Consider the following 23,819-nt stretch of genomic DNA (forward strand, 5'->3'; position numbering starts at 1 on the left):
ATCTTTTCTAGAAGAGCCTGTCTACAGAATGCACATGTTCTCTTTCTCTAGAAAGTGCTAGCAATAAAGCTGATATTATGATCTCCAACACTATGTCTTTTTGTTAGTCAGTTGTGAATCAAAAATTTTGGGGGTGGAAGGGGAAGGGAACACGATTATCTGTCCCCCTTAAAAATCCTGACAGAAGAGCCGGGTGTGGTGGCTCATGCCTGTAATTCCAACACTTTGGGAGGCCGAGGCGGGCAGATCACCTGAGGTCAGGAGTTCAAGACCAACATGGTGAAACCCCGTCTCTACTAAAAATACAAAATTAGTCCAGCATATGGCGCACACCTGTAATCCCAGCTACTTGGGAGGCTGAGGCAGGAGAATTGCTTGAACCTGGGAGGCAGAGGTTGCAATGAGCCAAGATCACGCCACTGCACTCCAGACTGGGATACACAGCAAGACTCCATCTGGGCAGGGTGGTCAGGTGGAATCCTGACAGAAGACAGTGGACCAAGATTCTCTCCCAGACTCCACCACTGACTCACTGAGACAGCTCAGAAGTAGCCTAAGTCCCAGGGTCTCCAAGGAGGAGTAAAGCCCTGAATCTACCCATCTGCAGGTTTCACATCTTACTCTAATACAGCACAGAAATTAAGTTGGAGAAGAGGAAGAGATGACCAGATCCACAATTTAGCATCCTAGCAGATTTTATGGGACTAGAAGTGGGAAGAAACTTCTATTTCCTCAACATTTGAGCAAGAACATTTCCCAATCCGGAGAAACCTGGTAGGTTCCCGGAGGTTGGAGACAGCACTGGGGGATGGGTGTCAGTGTGGAGTCTCTGAGACTGCCAGGGGACAGATGGAGGATGGAGAGAATTATGCAAATCATAGTAGTCCTGTTCCTGAACCGAGAAATACATTACCATCCTGAGTTCTCCAGTAAGTTCCGCAAAATCGTCTGTGGCACTGAGCAGTTATAATAGCCCATGCCAATATATGATCTCCAGATCTGGTTTTTGCTTGAAATGGCATGCAGAGTTGCAAGGATTTCATTTTCACCTGATTGTGGGAAAAAGAGAAATGTTACAGAGAGAAGATGTCTCAGAAAGGAGCTCTAATTACAGTTTAAAACCCTCACTTTGTTTGAATATTTATGAGAGAATAACTATATGGAAAATGTTAAGAGTCTTCCATCCAACCAACACTAAGTACTGTATGCGATATCTCAAAAAAAAAAAAAATTCCCAAACAACACTCAATTTCTCCTCAAGGTTGGCCCCTCGTCATTGTTTTGACTCTTCCTTATTCAGTTCTGTTTGCTAGAATTGCCCATTTTTACACTTGCCTCATTCCAGGCTTTTTCTGTTCCCTTTCTGTTTCTGCTGTATATACGCTAAATAAAAATTCTGTCTCACTCCCAGTAAAATACTGTGTTTTACCTTCTAAACTGCCTTATACTCTCTGGAAGTAGACACGGCTTCAGTCTAATTAACACATAACCTACATTTTCTCTAAAACTGTTCTACTCAGTTACACATTCCTCCTTTGTGTCACTGAAACGGCAACTTATAAAAAGGCCATCACCCAAAAATAGAAAATATCAGTTGTAATCAAAGACCCTCATGCAAAGCTGGGGACAGTGGCTCACACCTGTAATCCCAGAACTTTGAGAGGCTGAGGTGGGCGGATCGCTTGTGCTCAGGAGTTCAAGTCCAGCCTGGGCAACACGGTGAAACCCCGTCTCTACCAAAAATGCAAAAAATTAGCCAGGCGTGGTGGTTCGCACCTGTGGTCCGGGATTCTTGGGAGGCTGAGGTGGGAAGGATCACATGAGCCTGGGAGGTGGAGGTTGTAGTGAGCTAAGATGGCGCCACTGCACTCAAACCTGGGTGACAGAGTGAGACCCCCATCTCAAAAACAAAAACAAAAACAAAAACAAAAACAAAACACCCTCATACAGTTTCTACCAGCATTCTCATGCAGGCACTTTGGTAATTAAGAAGTATAAACGTACTTGCATGCAGGTGGGACCCTTTCTCGGGTCATTCGTATAATAACAAAATAATAATAGCATTTGATATTTATTGAACATTATTCTGCCAGGAATTGTACCATATGCTTTTCATGCGGCCTGGGACACTGAGGATTGAAGACAGTCATTTGGCCGGGGTCACACAACTTTAAATTAAAGGATTACTAATCCAGTCTCACACTTTAATCCATTGGACTAAATTGAGAGTTGCTACATGGACAGCTCTTACACTGAAGGGTACCCTTTTTTTCTTTTTTTTTTTTTTTGAGAGGGAGTCTTGCTCTGTCACCCAGGCTGGAGTGCAGTGGCTTGATCTTGGCTCACTGCAACCTCTGCCTCCCAGGTTCAAGTGATTCTTCTGCCTCAGCCTCCTGAGTAGGTGGGACTACAGGTGCACACCACCACACTCGACTAATTTTTGTATTTTTAGTAGAGACAGGGTTTCACCATATTGGCCAGGCTGGTCTCAAACTCCTGACCTTGTGATCCACTCACCTCAGCCTCCCAAAGTGGTGGGATTACAGGCGTGAGCCACCGCGCCCAGCCACTGAAGGGTACTTTTTAGATACAAATGACATCATGTGGTTCTTTATTTGCCTCTCTGCATAGAGATAGATTGTGTTACTAAAATTTAACTGGGATTTAACTACTTAGGCAAATGTCTGTCTCCTTTAAGATCTTCTTAGGGACTCAGTCACTTAACTCTGGGAAATGATTTATTTTATTGTTCCCTTATCAGAGAAAAATGTAGATACAGCAAAATCCAAGACAGCAAACTGGCAAGAAGACACTTAACATGTTTTAACCCTACTGAACTCTATCTGAATATTATTTGCATCAATCTTTATCCTCAGGTAAAATACTTTCACCCTCCACCCCACACACACACACACACACACACACACACACACATACACACACTCCCCATTCCACATGCTTTCCCAGGAAATAAATTCACAGGAGATATGGTACTTTGCCAGAGTAAAGTAAGAAAGAAAAGAGTAGATAGTCTTGAAGGTATTAGTTCCACGAGTAATATAATCTAACTACCTTATGGAAGATGATCTTGCCTTCTTCCACTGAAAGTTTAGGAAATAAGTAAAAATGCAATAAACCCACATCTGAGAAGATAGGCAAAGACAGCATCCCTAGGAACAATCATGCAAGAAGTCCAGTCACCTCCCAAATAATCTTCTTAGGGGCAGAATGATTCAGACGCCCAGTAGGAGGAAAGATTAATTAGCGGTGCCTTGTAGGTGAGTCTGGCTTCAATTATGATCCTGTGCAGGGGGGACAGGTCCCTGTTCCACACCGGTCCAGCTCTCCAATGACAACAGCCTGTGAAGGGCTCTGTCTGTCAAACTGAGTTTAGCCTTTGGAAATCAAGCTGGAGAATATGATTCTTTTTACAATATAAGAAGATAATTCTACTCATGGTGTGGAAAGGTCACTGAGGGGAGACCCTGGCCCAGGGAGATACAGTAAGAGGCCAGCACTATAGTTCAGGAGAGAGATGGGTAAGAGGAGTGTTACGAGTTGAACTGTGTTCCCAAAAATGATACTTTCAAATTCTAACCCCATGGTACCTCTGACTACAACCTTACTTGAAAATAGGGTCTCCACTGATGTAATCAAGTTAAAATGAGATCATGCTGGATTAGGGTCAGCCCTAATCCAATGACTGGTGTCCTTATAAGAAGAGCAAAATTGGGACATGCAGACACACACGCAAGAAGAACGCCATATTTGATGGCAGCAGAGGTTGGAGCAATGCATCCACAGACCGAGGAGTGCCACGGACTGCTAGCAAACCCCAGAAGCTGGGAGAGAGGCAGGGAACTGATCCTCCCTCAGAGCTCCCAGAAAGGAGCCAACCCTGCCAACATCTTGATTTCTGACTACGGAACTGGGAGTGAACAGGCTCCTGTTGTTTTAAGCCACTTAGTCTGTGGTACTATAGTACATGGCAGCCACAGAAAACTAATAAAGAAACTATATCAGTCATTTTTAGGAGACATGGTAATACTCTTGGGCCCAGCTGACCAGTTAAAAAAGGCTCGGGTTGGCTGGGCGCAGTGGTTCACACCTGTAATCCCAGCACTTTGGGAGGCTGAGGCAGGAGGATCACTTGAGGTCAAGGAGTTCAAGACCAGCCTGGCCAACATGGTGAAACCCCGTCTCTACTAAAAACACAAAAATCAGCTGGGCCTGGTGGCGTGCGCCTGTAATCCCAGCTACTTCAGAGGCTGCAGCAGGAGAATTGCTTGAGCCCGGGAGGTGGAGGTTGCAGTGAGCCGAGATCACGCCAATGCACTCCAGCCTGGGCGACAGAGCGAGACACTGTCTCCAAAAAAAAAAAAAGGCTCAGGTGAACTCCAGCACTTTGCCAGACACGGTTTCCCACACATCATTAAGATTCTACTAGTGGAAGTAATCGACCCCCATAGTACCATTCTCTTTACTAACCAACATCATCTACTGGCGTAAGAGAGCTGGTGCTACGGTACTGGAATGTGTTGGAAGTCTGTGCAGAGGGGTGCAGCAACCTCCCCCACAGTCCCTCAGAGTGACGCGGCCAGAGGTCAAACCAGCAGGCCAAACCAGCACCACCAGTTATCTAGCCCAAAGATTTGCACTGATTGCTCTCTCACTCACATGGCCTGGCATGGGAAAGGAAAGCAGTATAGCCTTGCAGTCAGGTTGTTCCACAAGCAGCATGGCTGAGAGAACCAACTCAATGGCTGACTGTTAATTGGCTGCATACCTGGAGAAAACTAATATAGTAGTTGAAATAATTAGAAATAGCTAAATGGACATTGGTGGGAGCCAAAAGGGTTATTTAAACCAACAGTCCCCATAGTGAGTGAAACTGCTAACGTAATTCTTCCAGTGCAGGACTCTCCTTCCTCATACCCAGCCCCAGGAGACAAAATAGGATTAGAGAGATAGGAATTTGGCTATTGTGCCAAGAGCCACAATCCCTAGTGAGGGACTGTAGCAAAAATCTAGCTCTCGCCCCGTATAGAGGTGCTCAAATGTGTTGTTTTGATTTTGCTTGTAGACTTTTGGAAGGTCTTTCCACTCCTGTGATAGTAGCCCTAGCTGTTAGGTGACTTCCCACTGATAGGAAAGGTGGGGTTAAAGTTGTATGGGTCTGCAGCAGAGGCCGCCTCCTGGGAAGGAGTAGATAGGCTCTCACCCAAAGGAAGGGGAAGAGTAGGATCCACGTTTTCTGAAAAATGCACTTCAAGGACTCAGATTCAGGAAAGTCATGGAGGTGACAGAAGGCCTGGAGCTCGGGGCTAGAAGCTGAGAAGAATCCTAAACTAAACCAAAGTCCAGATCGCTTCCCTCTGAGAACACAAAATGCCACCCCTCTGCCTGCCTTCAGCAAAAATCTGCACTGTCGCCCCATATAGAGGTGCTCAAATGCGTTTAGATTTTGCTTGTAGACTTTTGGAGGTCTTTTTACTATGGTTTTATTTTCCACTCCTGTGATAGTAGCCCCAGCTGTTACGTTCATTCCCACTGATAGGAAAGGTGGGGTTAAAGTTTTACAGGTCAGCAGAGGCCACCTCCTGGGAAGGAGTAGATAGGATCTCACCCAAAGGAAGGGGGAGGCTAGGATCCCACGAAGGGGGTGGGGCACCGCTCTAGTCCTGACAATTAGCTCCGGGAGACCAGTCAAGAAGCTCAATTGACTACAGAAGGAGCAGGATTGAAATAAAAGATAAAAAATAAAAAGAAGCAGCTCAATTGAACAGGAGTGTTGTGGAAGGTGAAAATGGTAGTTTATTTTTTCACTTGACAGAAGAAGGAACACAAGAACTAAGATGGTGCCTGCCACTGTGTTTCAGGATTGACCACTTTTATGCTGCTGGGTCTTTATAATTAATTGTTTTGTTCTTCATTTATACTAATTGGCCTTTTAAAAATTTCAAGTGTTTCATTCAAATGTGAAAATCATCAGAGCTACTGTGGGGGATGGTGATGTCTGGAGTCCCTAGACTCTCAAGTAGAAGAGAGAGTTGAATTTTCCTTTCACAAGAAAACCCGTTCCCTCATACCTCTCTGCAGAGCTGTCCAGGAGGTAATAGGTAAAGGTCAAGCCCCTTGTGAGAGAGCCCTGAGTACAGCCCAGTTCCCATCTCCCTCCCTTCAGTCTCCACCTGCCACTCAGGCAGTGTTCCTGCCCTGCCCCATGTCCTCAAACAGTTAAGGAAGAGAAGATGTCACATTAGACCAGCCAGGAACCCACTGGCCCGATCCACATGAGTTCCGGGTCTCCAGATACAAATCAGCATCCTGCAGAGCAGCCACTGATGTCTTACACACTTGAATCAAACACCTGAAAATTTTAAAAGGCAAACTAGTGGGCCGGGTGCAGTAGCTCATGCCTGCAATCCCAGCACTTTGGGAGGCCGAGGCAGGTGGATCACAAGGTCAGAAGATCAAGACCATCCTGGCTAACACAGTGAAACCCCACCTCTACTAAAAATATTTTAAAAATTAGCCAGGCGTGGTGGCAGGTGCCTGTAGTCCCAGCTACTCAGGAGGCTGAGGCAGGAGAACGGTATGAACCCGGGAGAGGGAGGTTACAGTGAGCCGAGATTGTGCCACTGCACTCCAACCTGGGCGACAGAGCAAGACTCCATCTAGGAAAAAAAAAAAAAAGGCGAACTAGCTTAAATAAAGAACAAAATATCTATAAGACCCAGAAGCATAAAAGATGTCAAACATGAGACAAAGAAGTTTCTAAGGCGATAAATATATACTCTAGTCTCTATAGGACTAGCCAAACTTCTCAAGTACCTGTGAACTCTGTCCCTATCCAGCTTGGGACTAATGAGTTTTCCTGGATTGGTTCTCATGATAGCCTGGTAGTTATGCCCAATTTTACCTTCTGTTGAGAACAAAGTGAGTTAATAGAATGAGCTGTCCCCTATACAACAAGTTAATGGACACTTTTGAGCCATTAAGAGCAAGTCCCTAGTCATGCTTCTTTCCATTCACTCATCCATCGCCCAACGCTACAAAATTTCCCAAGGAAAAATTCCCAGCTAGAAGCCAAGACTGTCTGTGACTTGATGAACAGAGGGGTAAGCTTACTGTGATAAAATCTAAGACCTCAGGCTTGCACAGCCACATATAATAAAAATAATTCCCCAAACATACAGCCTAGTTAGTGTCTGAATTGTTTCAAATGTTTGTTCACTGGTTGCCATTTCTCAGACCCGCTCATGAAATGCCAGATCTGCAGGAGAGCCAGCCCAGTGTACCTAGAAGCCCAGAGTTTGAGTTACTTTGATGTCAAGACAGCAATAGATGCAGAGAAAAGGAGAGAAGACAGAAAAGTCCATGTTCAGAGATCTACCTGCTGAACCAACCTGAAATTGAACTTCACAGAATCCAGTCTTTAAGTCCAAATTAAGGGACATGATGATGTCTAAATAAAACCCCAAATCCTAACTAAGCATACAATTCAACACCTCTTCTGCTGTGGAAAAGAGCTCCCTTTCTAGAGGAAACTGTATGGGGTCCTTAAATCCCAAAGTGGCAGCCTTTTCCTCCTGCGTTGTAAAAGAAGCATTCTGAGAAATGATTGTGCCATCCAAACCTTGGGCAGCAGATGGGAAAGGGAAAAAGAAAACTAGATTTTCCCACCACAGCAAAGCTCACAGCAGAGCACATTCCTCACACTTTTCCTTTCAACTGGACAAAACCAGCTTGCTCCTGTGCACAAGCCTAATTCCTGAACATGAACTAAAACAAAACTAACCAGCAGGGAAAGAGACCAAATGAGAAAGGGGGGCGTCCGTTAAGAAATGATTGAAGACCGGGGACAGTGGCTCACGCCTGTAATCCCAGCACTTTGGGAGGCTGAGGCAGAAGGATTGTTTGAGCCCAGGAGTGTAAGCCTGACCAACATAGTGAGACCTTGTCTCTACCAAAAAAAATCAAAGAATGAGGCAGGGGGATTGGTTGAGCCCAGGAGGTCAAGGCTGCAGTAAGCTGTGATTGCGCCAATGCACTCCCACCTGGGTGACAGAGTGAGACCCTGCCTAAAGAAAAAGAAACACTTGGAGACAAGACGTCATCTTCCAGATGCTTGCCTACAGCTATGCAGGGCAGCCAGCAACTGTGCATTATTTTGCACTCTCGGCCATGAAGGAATTCAGGCAAATCCTTCAGGAACCTACACAGTAAGTTCTTTTCTTGCAGAATAAATGCCTGCTTCTGACCTTGTTTATTCTTCTGCCTCAGAGCATTGCATAATCTCCTGGTCCTAATGTACCAAGAACAGAGTTCAGTGGCCTCTAGGTATCACCTCCTAAGAACTGCAGGTAAGAACTTGCACTGCTGCTGCTTCTCAGAATTTCGTCTTTACATTATTCCACATAAGAGCCTTGCTATAGCAACTCCCTTGCCATTGCGCCTAAAATAGCAACAGTTTTGCACTAACCAATGCACCAAATAAATGCTTTCCAATAGCAATAAGGTGATTTTGCTGTTAAATTTTCTTTTTTCTTTTTGAGATGAAGTCTTACTCTGTCGCCCAGGCTGGAATGCAATGGCACGATCTCGGCTCACTGCAACCTCCACCTCCTGGGTTCAAGCGATTCTCCTGCCTCAGCCTCCTGAGTAGCTGGGATTAGAGGCGCCTGCCATCACGCCCAGCTAATTTTTGTATTTTTAGTGGACATGGGGTTTCAGCATATTGGACAGGCTGGTCTTGAACTCCTGACCTCAGGTGATCTGCCCGCCTCGGCCCCCAACAGCTGTTAAATTTTCAATACATTACTAGGACTAGGTTTTAATATCCTATTTATGTAAATTTCCACAAGAACTGGAAAAGTGTCATTAACATGGACAGTCAATCTGTATGAGTCAAGATACCTGCTACAACTAAACACACACACACACACACACATTGTTTCCCATCCTTAACCCATTACCCCAAACACAACCCTACAATTTCTTTTGGCCTCAATTATAAGGGAAAATGTATTCAGGTTTTGGTTTTTGCTTCTTTGACAATCTAAAATTGCTATACCTAAAGTTTTACACTACATATACACATATACACATACAATATTATGTTATCATTTATATTTTTAAAATAATTATATATGCATATGTTTATATATTAGCAGAACATCTTTGCAATGATTCACAAGAAATTGATAATAAATAGAAGATAATAGATGTGGGAGGGAGGCTTGCTTTTCACTGTATATCTTTTTTTTTTCCTTTTTTTAAAGAGAGACAAGGTCCCGCGATGTTTCCCAGGCTGGTTTCAAATCCTGGCCTCAAGCAATCTTCCAGTCTCAGCCTCCCAAAGTGCTGGGATTACAGGCATGAGCCACGCCGCCTGGTCTCCCTGTAGATATTTTTGTGCTTTTGAGTTTTGAACAATGTGTCTATATTGTTTATTTGAAATTAACATTAAAATGTTGCATGTAGAATGAAATCCTCCTTGTAAAATACATGGGTATGTGGGTGTATACGTCATCAGTCCTGGGCTTCGGCAGGCCATCCACAAAGCATGGTTCTGGGGGGCCCAGCCAGCAGCACCTCACACACAGCAGCCACTAACTGCGTGAGAGCCTCCCTCACTCTTCGCTCTCCATGTGCTTGGCAAGACACTAGAAAAAGGTCTCCAAGGAAGTCATCAGGACTGAAAACCAACACACTCATATTTGAATTTGCCCAATGTCACCCATTTGAGAAAGGCCTTTCTCTGCTAGAGGGTAAGGGGAAAGCTGGGGCCAGAATGTGAGGACAGAGACTGCCTGGGCAGATTGTTCTTGCCAACATCTTAATCCTTGGCTGTAAATCTGCGTAGGAACCATGGCATGGGGCTAGGTGTCCATCAAGATAAACAAACCATGAATGACAGCACAGCAGGACTTTCTCTTCTTTCTGAAGGGAATTCAGAATTTGGATGCAAATTCCATCTGCATGCTGAGCCTTTCCCCAACATCATCCCGTCATTTATAGCACTCCTTTCTCTCCCCTATAGCCACCTGGATCAAGCCCACTTACCCAGTCCATAGACCCAGCTCCCTATTACTTGTCAAGTTTCCTCCCTGGGCAGAGGAGGGTTTCACTACCTAAGTCAGCTGAATCACAGAATGTGTTGAATCATTCCAGGAAGCCAAGCCAATCCATACACTCTGCACAGTGTACAGAGGAAACTGAACCTAAAATCCTTGCAGACTGGCAGAGCTGTGCCATGTGTGAGGATGTGGTCAGGGCAGCAGCACGCCGGCCCAACCTGGGGCTCTGAGTCTCCTTGCTCTAATCCTGCCAGGCTCTTCCCTGTCTTCTTGCTCAGCCAATTAATACCACACCTCCTTCAGTCCTTCATGACCCTCAGGGGTTACCGCCCTCCTCAGGACATCTCCACTCAAAAGGAGCTGAGGCGTGTCCCATCTGTGTTTCTGATGACTCCATGGTTCCTTGTCTCTGTAGGAGTGAGCAGTCTCTGCAGCTATTCCTGATCACCCGAGAGATGCACAACTTCAAGACCCTACCAGCTGTAGCAAAACCAAAACAACATTCACAGTGGGGAGTGGGACAAGTGATGCTATGTCTGTTATTTTACTCCTTGAACTTGGATCATACTCCTTCTGTGGGAGGCCCCTTTTCATTTAATCTACAAATGTTTTTTAAAGAAATGTACAGAGAAACATTGCAATTCATAGAATTTATCTGGAATACCAACTAACCTATGTAATGAGGCCAAATGCTGAGTTTGAAATGAGAATCAGTGGAAGTCCCAGAGGATTTGTTTTCTCTCTTTGCTGCCCCAAAGGTACATTGTCATGGCCTGCAGAGCAAGAACAAGAAGGGAAGGCTATGTCCTAAGAATCCAACTCAAACAATGTATCATGCTTGAGAAAAAGATAATTTTTTATAGATCAAAGGCATATGGGCCAGGCATGGTGGCTCATGCCTGTAATCCCAGCACTTTGGGAGGCTAAGCGGGGAGGATGGTTTGAACCCAGGAGTTTGAGACCAGTCTAGGCAACACAGCAAGACCCCCATCTCTACAAAATAAAATAAATTAGTCCATGTGGTGGCACATGCCTGTAGTCCAGTTACTTGGGAGGCTGAAGTGGGAGGATCTCTTGGGCCCAGGAGGTTGAGGCTGCAGTGAGCCATGATCATGCCACTGCACTCCAACCTCAGTGACAAAGTGAGACCCTGCCTCAAAAAAAAAAAAAAAAGGCATATGGGGCCGGGCGCAGTGGCTCATGCCTGTAATCCTAGCACTTTGGGAGGCTGAGGCGAGTGGATCACAAGGTCAGGAGATCAAGACCATCCTGGCCAATATGGTGAAACCCCATGTCTGCTAAAAATACAAAAATTAGCTGGGCGCGGTGGCGCGTGCCTGTAATCCCAGCTACTCAGGAGGCTGAGGCAGGAGAATAGCTTGAACCAGGGAGTTGGAGGCTGCAGTGAGCCAAGATTGTGCCCCTGCACTCCAGCCTGGTGACAGAGCGAGACTCCGTCTCAAAAAAAAGGCATATGGAGAAATTTGTGGTCCAACCCAGAATCACACCAAGTGAATTGTAATCTTTTATAGTAAATGCTCGGAAAATACAGGTGAATCAACATGTTGCAATGAAAATTCACCTAAACTTCCACATACAGCTAGCTCAATATTCCCAGGAACTCATCCTTTACAGAATCATGATGATAAATAATGCACAAATTGTTCCCACATTTGGTTCAACTACGTCTCAAAGTGCATGAGCCTCAGAGAAGCATTTATCAGTGGAAACCTGCAGCTATTAAGAAAGTTGTATAAAATAATGCAGTGTCTACAATAATTTCAGATTTTCCAAAATTTTATTTCTTCCTTGTTCAGTCAGTTAGCATGTTGATGATACAGGCATTGAGAATTCTTACTAAAATTCTCAGTGTGCATTTTTGTATAAATACTCTGGACTTACAAAAAGTAAAGCAAATTTGAGTCAAAATGAGATCAAAGTTATTCGTACATCATATAACTGACACTTGTTAAAACAAGGCACAGTGCTATTTAGTGGGGTGGGAAGAGGACATAAAGAATGGAAGTCACAACACAGATTTACCCACAGCAGCTCACGTCCCTGTTCTCTAGCACTCGCCCTCGTGCAGCCTGGGCCCTCACTCCCAGCCTCCTGAGGCGGGTCACTGAGCTTCCAGGCAGAATGTGGGTGGGACTGCCCCACCTCTCTCTCAACCTCACTGAGCTGACTAACGGACCTTGAAGTCCTCCCCTTGGCTGAACTCAGTCACCACATTTCTCTGTTCCTACTTCCAGATCACTGACCAATGGTGGGGTGGAGGACACTCAAACAGGCCTTACAAATTCCCACCATTTAATCTCAGCAGACCCTGTCTGCAGGGGGATCGAGGGTCCTCACCACCCAGATGCTCTCAGCAGACCCTGCCTGCAGGCCGATCGAGGGTCCTCGCCACCCAGATGCACACAATAGCTCTTCTGAAATTCACTTTTCCCTAGTGCTCAATCTCAGCTTCCTGTCTCTCATGCAGAGAGATCGTCAGACCCTCAGATACCCGTAGCCCCTCAACTCCTTCCACCTCGGAGGATCCTTATGTCTTTATGCAGACTTTCTTCCCTCTTCTGCCTAAGAAAGGTCCAGAATATGACACAGGGGTCCACAACTCACTGCCTGAAAATATATCCTCCTGCCTCTGATGACTTCATCTCAGACTGCCCTGCCTCCCTTCTTCTGCATGTTTTATTTCCCTATATCCTGGTTTCTGCTTTCTTCCCCACACTCCATCCCTGGGAAATTTCACTAATTCTCACGAATTTATTCAGAAAACTCACTAAATCTGCAACTCCATCTCTTCTCTTTCTGGATCTCTAGACTCTACTTCCCAACTCTTGCTTCAACTTTTCCAAATGCATATTCCACGAATATCTCAAACCCAATTCTGCTCAAGACCCAATCTCTCCTTCCTCTTCTCCCTGTTACCCCTCTGTTAATGAATGACATCAACATCACTACCCCATCTAGAAACTGACTGACACCTCACCTCCTGCCTCTCTGGATCAACCACCATGTCTATACAAAAACCATGCTCCTGGCCAGGCATGGTGGCTCACACCTATAATCCCAGCACTTGGGAGGCTGAGGAGGGTGGATCACCTGAGGTCAGGAGTTGGAGACCAGCCTGGCCAACACAGCAAAATTCCATCTCTACTGAAAATACAAAAATGAGCTAGGTGTATAATCCTAGCTACTTGGGAGGCTGAGGTGGGAGAATCGCTTGAACCTGGGAGGTGGAGGCTGCAGTGAGCTGGGATCATGCCACTGTACTCCAGCCTGGGCAACAGAGTAAGACTCTGTCTCGAAAAGAAAAAAACAAACAAACCCAAAACCATGCTCCTCACGCCTCTAATTCCAGCACTTTGAGAGGCAGAGGCAGGCAGGTTGCTTGAGCTCAGAAGTTCAAGACCAGCCTGGGAAACATGGTGAAACTCTGTCTCTACAAAAAATACAAAATTTAGCCAGGCGTGGTGGCTCACACCAACAGTCCCAGCTACTAGGGAGGCTGAGGAGGGAGGATCGCTTGAGCCTGGGAGGCACAGGTTGCAGTGAACCAAGATCATATCACTGCACTTGAGCCTAGGTGACATGGCCAGACCCTGTCTCAAAAAAACAAAAACAAAAAAACCGCCATGCTTCTCCTGGGCTGCCCCAAGCCAGTGACTAAGCTCTGCAGGAAAACTAATGCAGACTCATTCATTCTCTAGAGATATGAGACTCCTCCCACGGGCAGCTGTAGCTCCAGGACTCCATGTGGGCCTGATGGAAACTCTCTTAGATCTGTTCTGTACTGTAAGACTCTTTCTACCTCGTCTTCATTCTACTTCTCTCCCTTTCCACCAAAGTTAGACCTGCATTAGTTTGGAGGCTCCCCTGCCCTCTCCTGCTTCTACCCCCAATGAAAATGTCTTGTGTATCTAACATCATTTTGGTGTCTGCTACCTGGTGGACCTGAACTAATGCACATTTACATCTCACATGTAAAGTCTCCAATAGTCTCCCAGTTGGTCTCACTGCCTCTGATCTCAGAGGCACTCTGCAAAACACAGGATCAATCCTTCCACTTCTCCCTATAGTAACTTTTCCTGTCTACCCATTACTTAGAGGGGGAAAAATAAATCCCTTTTGGCTCTGAGCCCTCCATATTGTGGCCCCACACCTTGTTTTCCATGTGCCTCTGCAATCTAACATTCTAACCACATGGTCTATTCACCATCCCTCAAACCACCATGTATTTCCACACTTTCATGCCTCTGCTCGTGCCATAACTTCAGACTAAGTCTCCATCCTATTCACAGACCCATCAAATTATTCAATATCTATTTCCTTATAAGTTATAACCTATAGCTGGGGATATCTTTATCGTCTTTTACCTCCTGACTTTTGTACACCAAGTGCCTAAAGCAGTATCTTATCTTCTACAACTGACTCTCAGTAAGTGCAGAATGGAAGCAGATGAAGGAAGCTGTAGAAGGAGATTTGGCAATAGCAGCTTAATAACCCACTGATAACAAAGGTGATAGCAAACACCAATCCAAAAACCAAAAGCTGAGTAGTCTAGGGCACTTTATGTATGGGCAAATGGTCCTATGTACCGTAAGAGTCCTCAAGAATAGCACTATATTTATAATACAGTATAACTGATTTCAGTTTGATAGCACTGAATACGTTTTGAGGTTAGAGTGAGTTATAGTCACACCACAGCACTCTAGTCTGGGTGACACTGCAAGACTCTGTCTCTAAATAATAATAACAATAATAATATGATAATAATAATAGGATCTGGGCATGGTGGCTCACACTTACAATCCCAGCATGTTGGGAGACCAAAATGAGAGAATCACTTAAGCCCAGGAGCTTGAGACCAGCCTGGGCTTGAGACCCCCATCTTTACAAAAAATTTTAAAAATTAGCTGGGTGTGGTGGTCCTCCTTGTGGTCTAAGCTACTTGGAAGGCTGAGGTAAGAGGATTGCCTGAGCCAGGGAGGTCGAGGTTGCACAGAGCTGTGATCATGCCACTGTAGTCAAGCCTGGGTGACATAGTAAGATACTGTCTCAAAGAAAATAAATAAAATTAAATAAAAATAAAATATTTTAAAATAAAAAAGATAATAATGAATAGATGTTACACTACAGTTGTCTAAACCCCTAGAATGTACAACACCAAGACTGAATCCTAACATAAACAATCTTCACTATGGGTGAGGCCGGGCGCAGTGGCTCACCTGTAATCCCAGCACTTTGGGAGGCCAAGGTGGGTGGATCACCTGAGGTCAGGAGTTCAAGACCAGCCTGGCCAACATGGTGAAACTCCCATCTCTACTAAAAATACAAAAATTAGCCAGGCCTGGTGGTTCATGCCTGTAGTCTCCGCTACTCGGGAGGCTGAGGCAGAAGAATCGCATGAACCCAGGAGGTGGAGGTTGCAGTGATCCAAGATCGCGCCTGCACCACTGCACTCCAGCCTGGGTGACAGAGTGAGACTCCATCTCAAAAAATAAATAAATAAATAAATAAAAACTTTGGGAGATAATGGTGCATTAACATAGGTTCAATTGTAGCAAATGCTCTGGTAGGCAATGCTGATAATGGGAGACTCCACGCTTGTGTGGGGGCAGTGGGTTTAATGGGAAATCTTTGTACGTTCACTCAGTTTTGCTATGAACCTAAAACTGCTCTAAAAAATAAAGTTGGTCGGGCAAGGTGGCTCACGCCTATGATCCTAGTATTTTGGGGGGTAGAATCGGAAGCATTTCTTGAGCCTGGGAGTTTGAGACCAGCATGGGCAATACAGTAAGGCTGTCTCTAGAAAAAATACAAAAATTAGCTGGGCATGGTGGCATGCGCCTGTAGTCCCAGCTGCTTGGGAGGCTGAGGTGTGAGATCACTTTAACCCAGGAGGTTGAGGCCGCAGTGAGCTGTGATCGCACCACTGCACTCCAGCCTGGGCAACAGAGTGAGACACCGTCTCAAAAATAAAATTAAAAAACCCAAAATTGGCCGGGCACAGTGGCTCATGATTGTAATCCTAGCACTTTTAGGCTGAGGTGGACAGATCACTTGAGATCAGGAGTTCAAGGCCAGCCTGACCAACATGTTGAAACCCCATCTCAACTAAAAATACAAAAATTAGTTGGGCGTGGTGGTGGGTGCCTGTAAATCCAGCTACTCGGGAGGCTAAGGCAGGAGAATTACTTGAATCCAGGAGGCGGAGGTTGCAGTGAGCCGAGATGGAGCCATTGCACTCAAACCTGGGGGATAAGAGCGAGACTTCTCTCAAACAAACAAAACAAAAAAGATGCTTTATTACTTTATCAAGATTGAGGGTTTAATTTTGTTTTGTTTTTTGTTTTTTGAGATGAAGCCTTATTCTGTCGCCCAGGCTGGAGTGCAGGGGCGCAATCATGGCTCACTGCAACCTTCTCTTCCCTGCAATCTCCACCTCCCAGGTTCAAGCGATTCTCCTGCCTCAGCCTCCTGAGCAGCTGGAACAACAGGCATGCACCAACACAGCCAGTTAATTTTTGTATTTTTAGTAGAGACAGGGTTTTGCCATGTTGCCCAGGCTGATGTTGAACTCCTGGCCTCAAGTGATCCACCCGCCTCAGCCTCCCAAAGTGCTAAGATTACAGGCATGAGCCACTGCGCCCAGCCAAGACTGAGATTTCTAGTTTGGGATTCTAGTTTTAATAAGAAAGGAAAAACTGATCATAATTTATTTTAGGACTCAACACATTAAAAAAAATTTTTTTTTTCTCTTTTTTTTTAAAAGAGACAGGATGTTGCCCAGGATGGTTTTGAACTACTCGGCTCAAGCAATGCACCCACCTTAGCCTCCCAAAGTGCTGAGATTACAGGTGTGAACCACCACACCTAGCCTCATCACTTTTAAAACAAATATTTTCACCCCTCCACTTTTACCATGATATACTTCAACATTTATCTGAATATCCCCCAAATAATTGATAGCATAATTATTTAAGATTCCATCAAGGACGATCCTGCAACAATACTCAAGTGCTTGCCGAATTATGTCTTGCACATTGCATTTTTCCACTTCCTTTTTCTCAGTGAAGGTACTGCCTTTCCTTGAGGTTTTTTTCTTTTTTTTGAGACGAGTTTATTATTGTTTATTCTAAGTAAGTAGGTTAGTTTCCTGGACAGGTGTGGGTGAAAGTTCTATTTTTAAATATGGTCTGGTAATTGCCCATTTGTATATGTAGTCCCTCACAGCAGAATCTGTTTTGTCTCTGTCCTAACATAAACAATCTGTCTACGTAATCCCAGGTTGCCATCCCTCAAATAACCATGTGTCGCCCAGGTTGGAGTGCAATGGCACGACTTAGCTCACTGCAATCTCCACCTCCTGGTTTCAAGCGATTCTTCTGCCTCAGCCTCAGCATTCCAAGTAGCTGGGATTACAGGCATGCGCCACTACGCCCAGCTAATTTTTGTATTTTTAGTAGAGACAGGGCTTCACCATGTTGGTCAGGCTGGTTTTGAACTCCTGACCTCAGGCGATCCACCCACCTCACCCTCCCAAAGTGCTGGGATTACAGGTGTGAGCCACTGGGCCCAGCTTCATCTTTGCTTCTTTACATTGAGAAGATATATTCCAACTCCTAACTCTCTCTTTCCGTCCCATTTCACATCATTTCTGAACACTCATAACATTTTACCCACAGCTCTCATGGCACCTGGAACTTTTTAACTGTCTGACCTATTTATATTAAGAAGGTGAGATGTAAGCTCCTTGGAGACAGTGACTATGTTTATTCAAATGTATATCCTTACTGGGCGCAGAGGCTCATGCCTATAATCCCAGCACTTTGGGAGGCTGAGGCAGGCAGATCACGAAGTCAGGAGTTTTAGATCAGCCTGACCAACATAGTGAAACCCTGTCTCTACTAAAAATATAAAAATTAGCTGAGCATGGTGGTGCACACCTGTAGTCTCAGCTACTCGGGAGGCTGAGGCAGGAGAATCGCTTGAACCCAGGAGACAGAGGTTGTGGTGAGCCAAGACCGTGCCACTGCACTCCAGACTGGGCAACAGAGCGAGACTCTGTCTCAAAAAAAAAAAAAAAAAAAAGGATATCCTCAGAGTGTCTTCCAATAGTAATCGGTAAACGTTTAACAATTTAGGCAACAGGGTGACTGTCCAAGGTTATCAGTCAAGTATCTGCCTATTGAAAATTAATGACAAAAATATAAGGGCAAAGCAGATTCTGCTGTGAGGGACTACATATACCACACCATATTTAAAAATAGAACTTTCACCCACACCTGTCCAGGAAACTAACCCACTTACTTAGAATAAACAATCCAGGAAGCCAGCCTGCTACAAATTAGACTTAAAGAGAAAGCCAGATTGCTATCTCTAGTGACAATCCAGGAAACCAAACAATAACTTCCATAACAATTGGCCCCAAATGGCCAGAACTTGATTAATAACTGATAGCTTCCCTAATTTTTGTCCCACTTCCAACATAGGACCAACCAGGTGAAGCCAAATATGTACCCATAACCAATCTATCATATGCCCGACTTCTAGTTAACCCTCAGACAGCTTCCCTTGTAAACAACCTCCAATCAGAACATACCTAAAGCCTTTCCTTTTTCCCACAATAAAGCTTTCCTCTCCTCTGTCAAAATGGAAGTCTGACTCCCTTGCTACAGCAAGTTCATTATAGCCTTTGTTTCTCTCATTTAGCTAGTCTTTACTGCCACAGTCGTTTAATGGAAATTTATTGGAATCATCCTAAAAAAGAAATCATAATTCCTATAAGTTGGGAACTGATGAGCCAGGAATGGCCAAAGGAAAGCCTTGTCACAGACTGCAGGCAGGAGTCTGTGCAATGGGCATGGACCTGGCAATGGGCATCATCTGGCTAAAGACAAGTCGTGGCCTCGGACTGGGGAACAGCTGCCCCGGCCTAGTTGCCCCTGGGGTCAGCTCAGGAGAGTGCACAACCCAATGAGGGTGACAAAGCCAACACCTGCAGCTGCATTACACAATGCTCCCTCCCTCCGCTCACTGCCCTCCATTAACCATTTAGTAGAAATCACTCTGGAACATTCAGCTGGCACAAGTCCACCATTCTGACAACTCATCTCCTCAGCTCTAGTTGAATAATGTGAACATTGGAGGGTTTAGTTTCTCCTCTCTCTTCCACAAGCAATGTGCAATTTTGTGTAAACTTTAATCCCTGCAGTTTATCTAAGATTAGTTCAGTCTAGTTCAGTCTAGTTACCTTGAGATGAATTCACTGAAAAGACTACACAGCCAGGCATACCACAGCTAAAAGTAACTGGCTTTGGTCAAAAAGTAATTTTTAACTTTGAATTAATTATAAAATGAATACCTACACTGCAGAAAATTCCAAAACTGCAAAGTAATTAAGGGAAAGCTAAAACCACTAATAAGGGCACCATTCAGAGAAACCAGTGTTCCCAGTGACACATATCCTTCTAGTCTTTTGTTGTTGTTGAGTGCGTGTGGTTGGGGAATGGGGGATTCACTTGAACAGGATAGGATTTTGAACTGAATAGCTTTGCTTGTTTCTCTGAATAATGACTTACTTACCAGCCAGTTCATGATCAAAGTATTTTTTCAAGGCACTTCCTGAATTGTCCAAGAAGAGGGGGAGCATCCTTTATGACTGATGAATCACCCGTCCTTCCCTGCTTCTGTCCGGCCATTCTGTCCTATACATGTTAATCCCACTACCTCCAGCAGCCTCCCCCAGATTTATCTAGCAGAGCATCACTGCTCATTCTTCAGTATTGCACTTCCGTGACCCCTTCCCTCGCCCTGGCAGCAGGCCTGAGTGTTCTCACATCTGTGCTGCCAGGAAGCTGCTACAATTCTGCTGAGGCAGTTGGCATATGGCAGCGTGCTTCTAGTGCAACTGGGTTTGTGCACATCTGTAAACTGGACATTCCAGGTGAGTCAGGACAGAAGTTTTCCACTTTGTACACCCACAACCTTACAAAGGACAAAATGAAGAGAGAGCAAAGTAGTGGATGGAGTGTGGACAGTGGAGCTGGGCTGCCTGGGTTTGAATTCGGCCTCCACCACTTACCAGTTATGACCTTGGGCAAGTCATGCATCATCTGAATATGGTTTCTTCATTTTTAAAACAGAAGTATTAATGGTATTTTCCTCATAGGATTGTAATATACATTAATACATGAAAGCATGTTAAAGAGTGTCCAGTACATGGTAAGCATTACGTAAATGTCTGAGATTACTGAGTTATGTGTAATAAGTAACCCAAGTATTTCCTAGCTGATTACAACCCTCACAATCTTTACTCTGCAATTAGGACATTTAACACTCCTATAACTAGCTCTCACTACACCTTTCTCTGTACATGGCAAACAAATATTTAATCCAGAATTCCTCTGACTACACTAGAACACAGGCATTCACATGAAACCAAGTTTGAGTAATGGTGCTCCACTATTAAATGGAAATGCTACTACCAGAACTTACATGCACCGATTTGCTCTCCCTACCTGGAGAATATTCATTCACCGTGACACGCTCACACCTCAGAGTCAAAATTCCTCCTTTGCAGGTGCATCCTCCTCCATTCTCCCAACACCCCAGCTCACTATTCCAAGAAGCAAGCTTTATTGGAGAACTGGTCCATTTCAGGGAATGGGGGGACTTCTGATTGTGCAATATTTTCTGGGTGAATCATCCCAAACGAGATGGAATGAGCCCAAAATGTCACAGAAACTACTAGGTTTAAAGTTTATATGGCATGGGCGTGGTGGCTCACGCCTGTAATCCCAGCACTTTGGGAGGCCAAGGCGGGTGGATCACCTGAGGTCAGAAGTTGACCAGCCTGGTCAATATGGAGAAACCCCATCTCTACTAAAAATACAAAAAATTAGCCAGGAGTGGTGGTGTACGTCTGTAATCCCAGCTACTCAGGAGGCTGAGGTAGGAGAATAGCTTGAACCAGGGAGGCAGAGGTTTTAGTGAGTTGAGATCATGCCACTGCACTCCAACCTGGGCAACAGAACAAGAATCCATTTCAAAAAATAAAAAATAAAAAAATAAAGTTTATACTCAAGTTGCAAATTACTTTTCAGGAGCCCGCTTCCACAGTGAAGAATCAGAATCCCTTGATGTTCAAATTATTCAGCTGGAACCAAGAACTAAACTAAAAAAGGACACACAACTTCGCCATGTTTCCCAGGCTCTAATGCTCTGAAAAGAACATTTTATTTTAGAGTATATATATTATAAAAATAGCTAACCTAAACGTTCCCTGACTTTGAAAATCTCAGGAAGCTATTCACTTGTTCAAATATTCACCTAAAATACCCTGCTTTAAAGATACACAACTTTTCACTCTTCACACATCAAATGAATTAGGATTCTGATTTTCTCTTCTTTTCTTTCTTTCTTTCTTTTTTTTTTTTTTTTTTTTTTTTTGAGACAGGGTCTCACTCTATTACTCAGGCTGAAGTGCAGTGAAGCCATTTTGGCTCACTGCAACCTCCACTGCCCGGCTCAAGTGTTCCTCCCACATTAGCCTCCAGAGTAGCTGGGATGACAGGTGCACACCACCACGCCTGGCTGATTTTTGTATTTTTTGTAGAGATGGGTTCTCCCCACGTTGCCCAAGCTGGTCTCAAACTGCTGGCCTCAAGCAATCCACCTGCCTAGACCTCCCAAAATGCTGAGATTATAGGCGTGAGCCACCATGCCCAGCCAGGATTCTGATTTTCTAAAATGGAAATAGATAAGGCTTCCTTCCAGCTATCCGTACATCCCAATTAGTTCAATGCAACAAAACATGCAGCTTTTCTTCAATGACCATCAGATTGGAAACCAACAAAGGCAGCAGCCCTCAGCATAGCCTGAGCAGCCAACCTGAAGCAGATAGACTCCATACCTCAAATGTCCACCTTCACACAAAATAAAGCAAATAAAGCTTGCCATCTGCAGGCTATATCCTTTCTATCACAGCAACAAAATAAAACAGCTGCTGTCTCTTCATTTTACTCTAGAAGAAAAAGAGATAAGTATCTCCATGATTGAAAGTGAGATAACCAGATGAGATTTTTTTAAAGAGCTCTGCCTGTGCCCTTGACTTATAGATTGTCTCCCCACCCCATGCAAGTCAAATACCCACATAAAAATACCTGTGAAAAGCAATCTTGGACCATTAAAAATATTTTAAACCTAAAATAAAATTCTAAGAAACTCTATGACTAAACTGACCTTTCTTAACCAAATATAAATCTTACTTGCGTGTTTTTCTAGAAAAACCATTTGAGGTTGGGCACAGTGACTCGCGCCTGTAATCCTAGCACTTTGGGTGGCCGAGGCAGACGGATTGCCTGAGGTCAGGAGTTCGAGACCAGCCTGGCCAACATGAAGAAACCCTGTCTCTACTAAAAATATAAAAATGAGCCTGGTGTGGTGGTGCGCCCCGGTAATCCCAGCTAGTCAAGAGGCTGAGGCAGGAGAATTGCTTGAACCGGGGAGGCGGAGGTTACAGGGAGCCGAGATCAAGCCACACAGCGCTCCAGCCTGGGCGACAGAGACTCTGCCTTAAAAAAAAAAAAAAAAGAGAGAGAGAAAAAGGAAAGAAAAGTAAAACCATTCGGACTCGGAAAGTACTGCTGCCTTTCAGTTGGTAAATAATAAAATTTGGACGTGAGATAAGAAAACAACTGGAAACTACTGCGATCTAAAGAAGCGTGGGGGAGGGAGGCCAGATGTCTGGTCACTTCCCCAGTTGCATAACCTTAGGCAATTCCTAGATCCTTTGAGTCTATCCAGATCTGCGCGGGTGATGACACCTCTCAACCCAAAGTATGAGAGCACCCTGACCGGTGACAGGGTGCCTGGGAAGTGGGGAATCTGCTACAAAACGCAGGGGAACCTGCGGGGGCCCTAGGATAAAGATCAAGAACCGCACAACATCGACTCCCTCCTAACACAAAACTATCTGCTCCAAGAACCAAATATCCCACCCTCTGACGGTTCCGGAGGTACCCGCCACTGTTTTATTTTCATCCATACATTCCCAGTCCTGAGCAATCCTAACCCCAGAGCTGGATCTTCAGGAAACCACAAAAGGCAAACAGGCCAGAGTAAGCCGAGTCCAAGGGAGCCCTCCCGGCCACTTACAAACAGGGTCTTCCATTTTCAAGGGTCTTTTCAAACGGATGTTGGCAGGAACCGTCTTCTCGATCAATTCATCAATGCTCTAAAATTAAAACGCAAGGCAGAGGAAAGCGCCTCTGAGTTAAAAGAGTCACCTCTGTGTTTTGCAACTACAAAGGCTTGTGGGAACCTCATTTAAATCGCCTAATTAGGGTTCTTTTTAAAGAGAAAAGGAAAACTTTGAGCAAGCCAGAATGACTTGGAGGAAAGAAAATCATGAAGCGGGGTGGAGATTCCGCCACTGGGGGTTGGATTTCAGTTGCAGCCGGAGCTAACCGGTAAGCCCACTCTTAACCAGGGCGTCTTCCTCCTCTTGCAAAGTTAAGGTTCATCCACAGGGCTATATGGCCTGGGGGTGGTTTAAAAAAGTACACTTTTGAGGCACGAAGACTGGGTGCAGGAGAAGGTAAGCAGTTAAGACGTGAGAAGGCACGAGGACCAAAGGCTCGAATTCGCTTCCACGCCACGGCCCGGGACCCAGGGTGCGGGGACCACGCGGAGCGCAGCAGAGCTCAGGGCAGGAGCCGGGAG

At 44.9% G+C, this 23,819-nt stretch overlaps 1 protein-coding gene across 1 annotated transcript in view; it reads right to left on the bottom strand.

The window, feature by feature from the left end:
- The window catches only part of GLDC (glycine dehydrogenase (decarboxylating)), a 137,145-nt gene extending 113,814 nt beyond the window's left edge, over positions 1-23,331 (bottom strand). Inside the window, exons 1-2 of the mRNA XM_011969887.1 lie at positions 23,253-23,331; positions 914-1,049 (exon numbers count right to left, since the gene is read on the bottom strand). Coding sequence (XP_011825277.1) covers positions 914-1,049; positions 23,253-23,268 — 152 coding nt within the window. The 5' untranslated portion in view covers positions 23,269-23,331. The remainder of the gene's footprint in view (positions 1-913; positions 1,050-23,252) is intronic.
- Between the last annotated feature and the right edge of the window lie 488 nt (positions 23,332-23,819).

Source organism: Mandrillus leucophaeus, unplaced genomic scaffold, assembly GCF_000951045.1.
Source record: "Mandrillus leucophaeus isolate KB7577 unplaced genomic scaffold, Mleu.le_1.0 Scaffold92, whole genome shotgun sequence".
NCBI lineage: Eukaryota > Metazoa > Chordata > Mammalia > Primates > Cercopithecidae > Mandrillus > Mandrillus leucophaeus.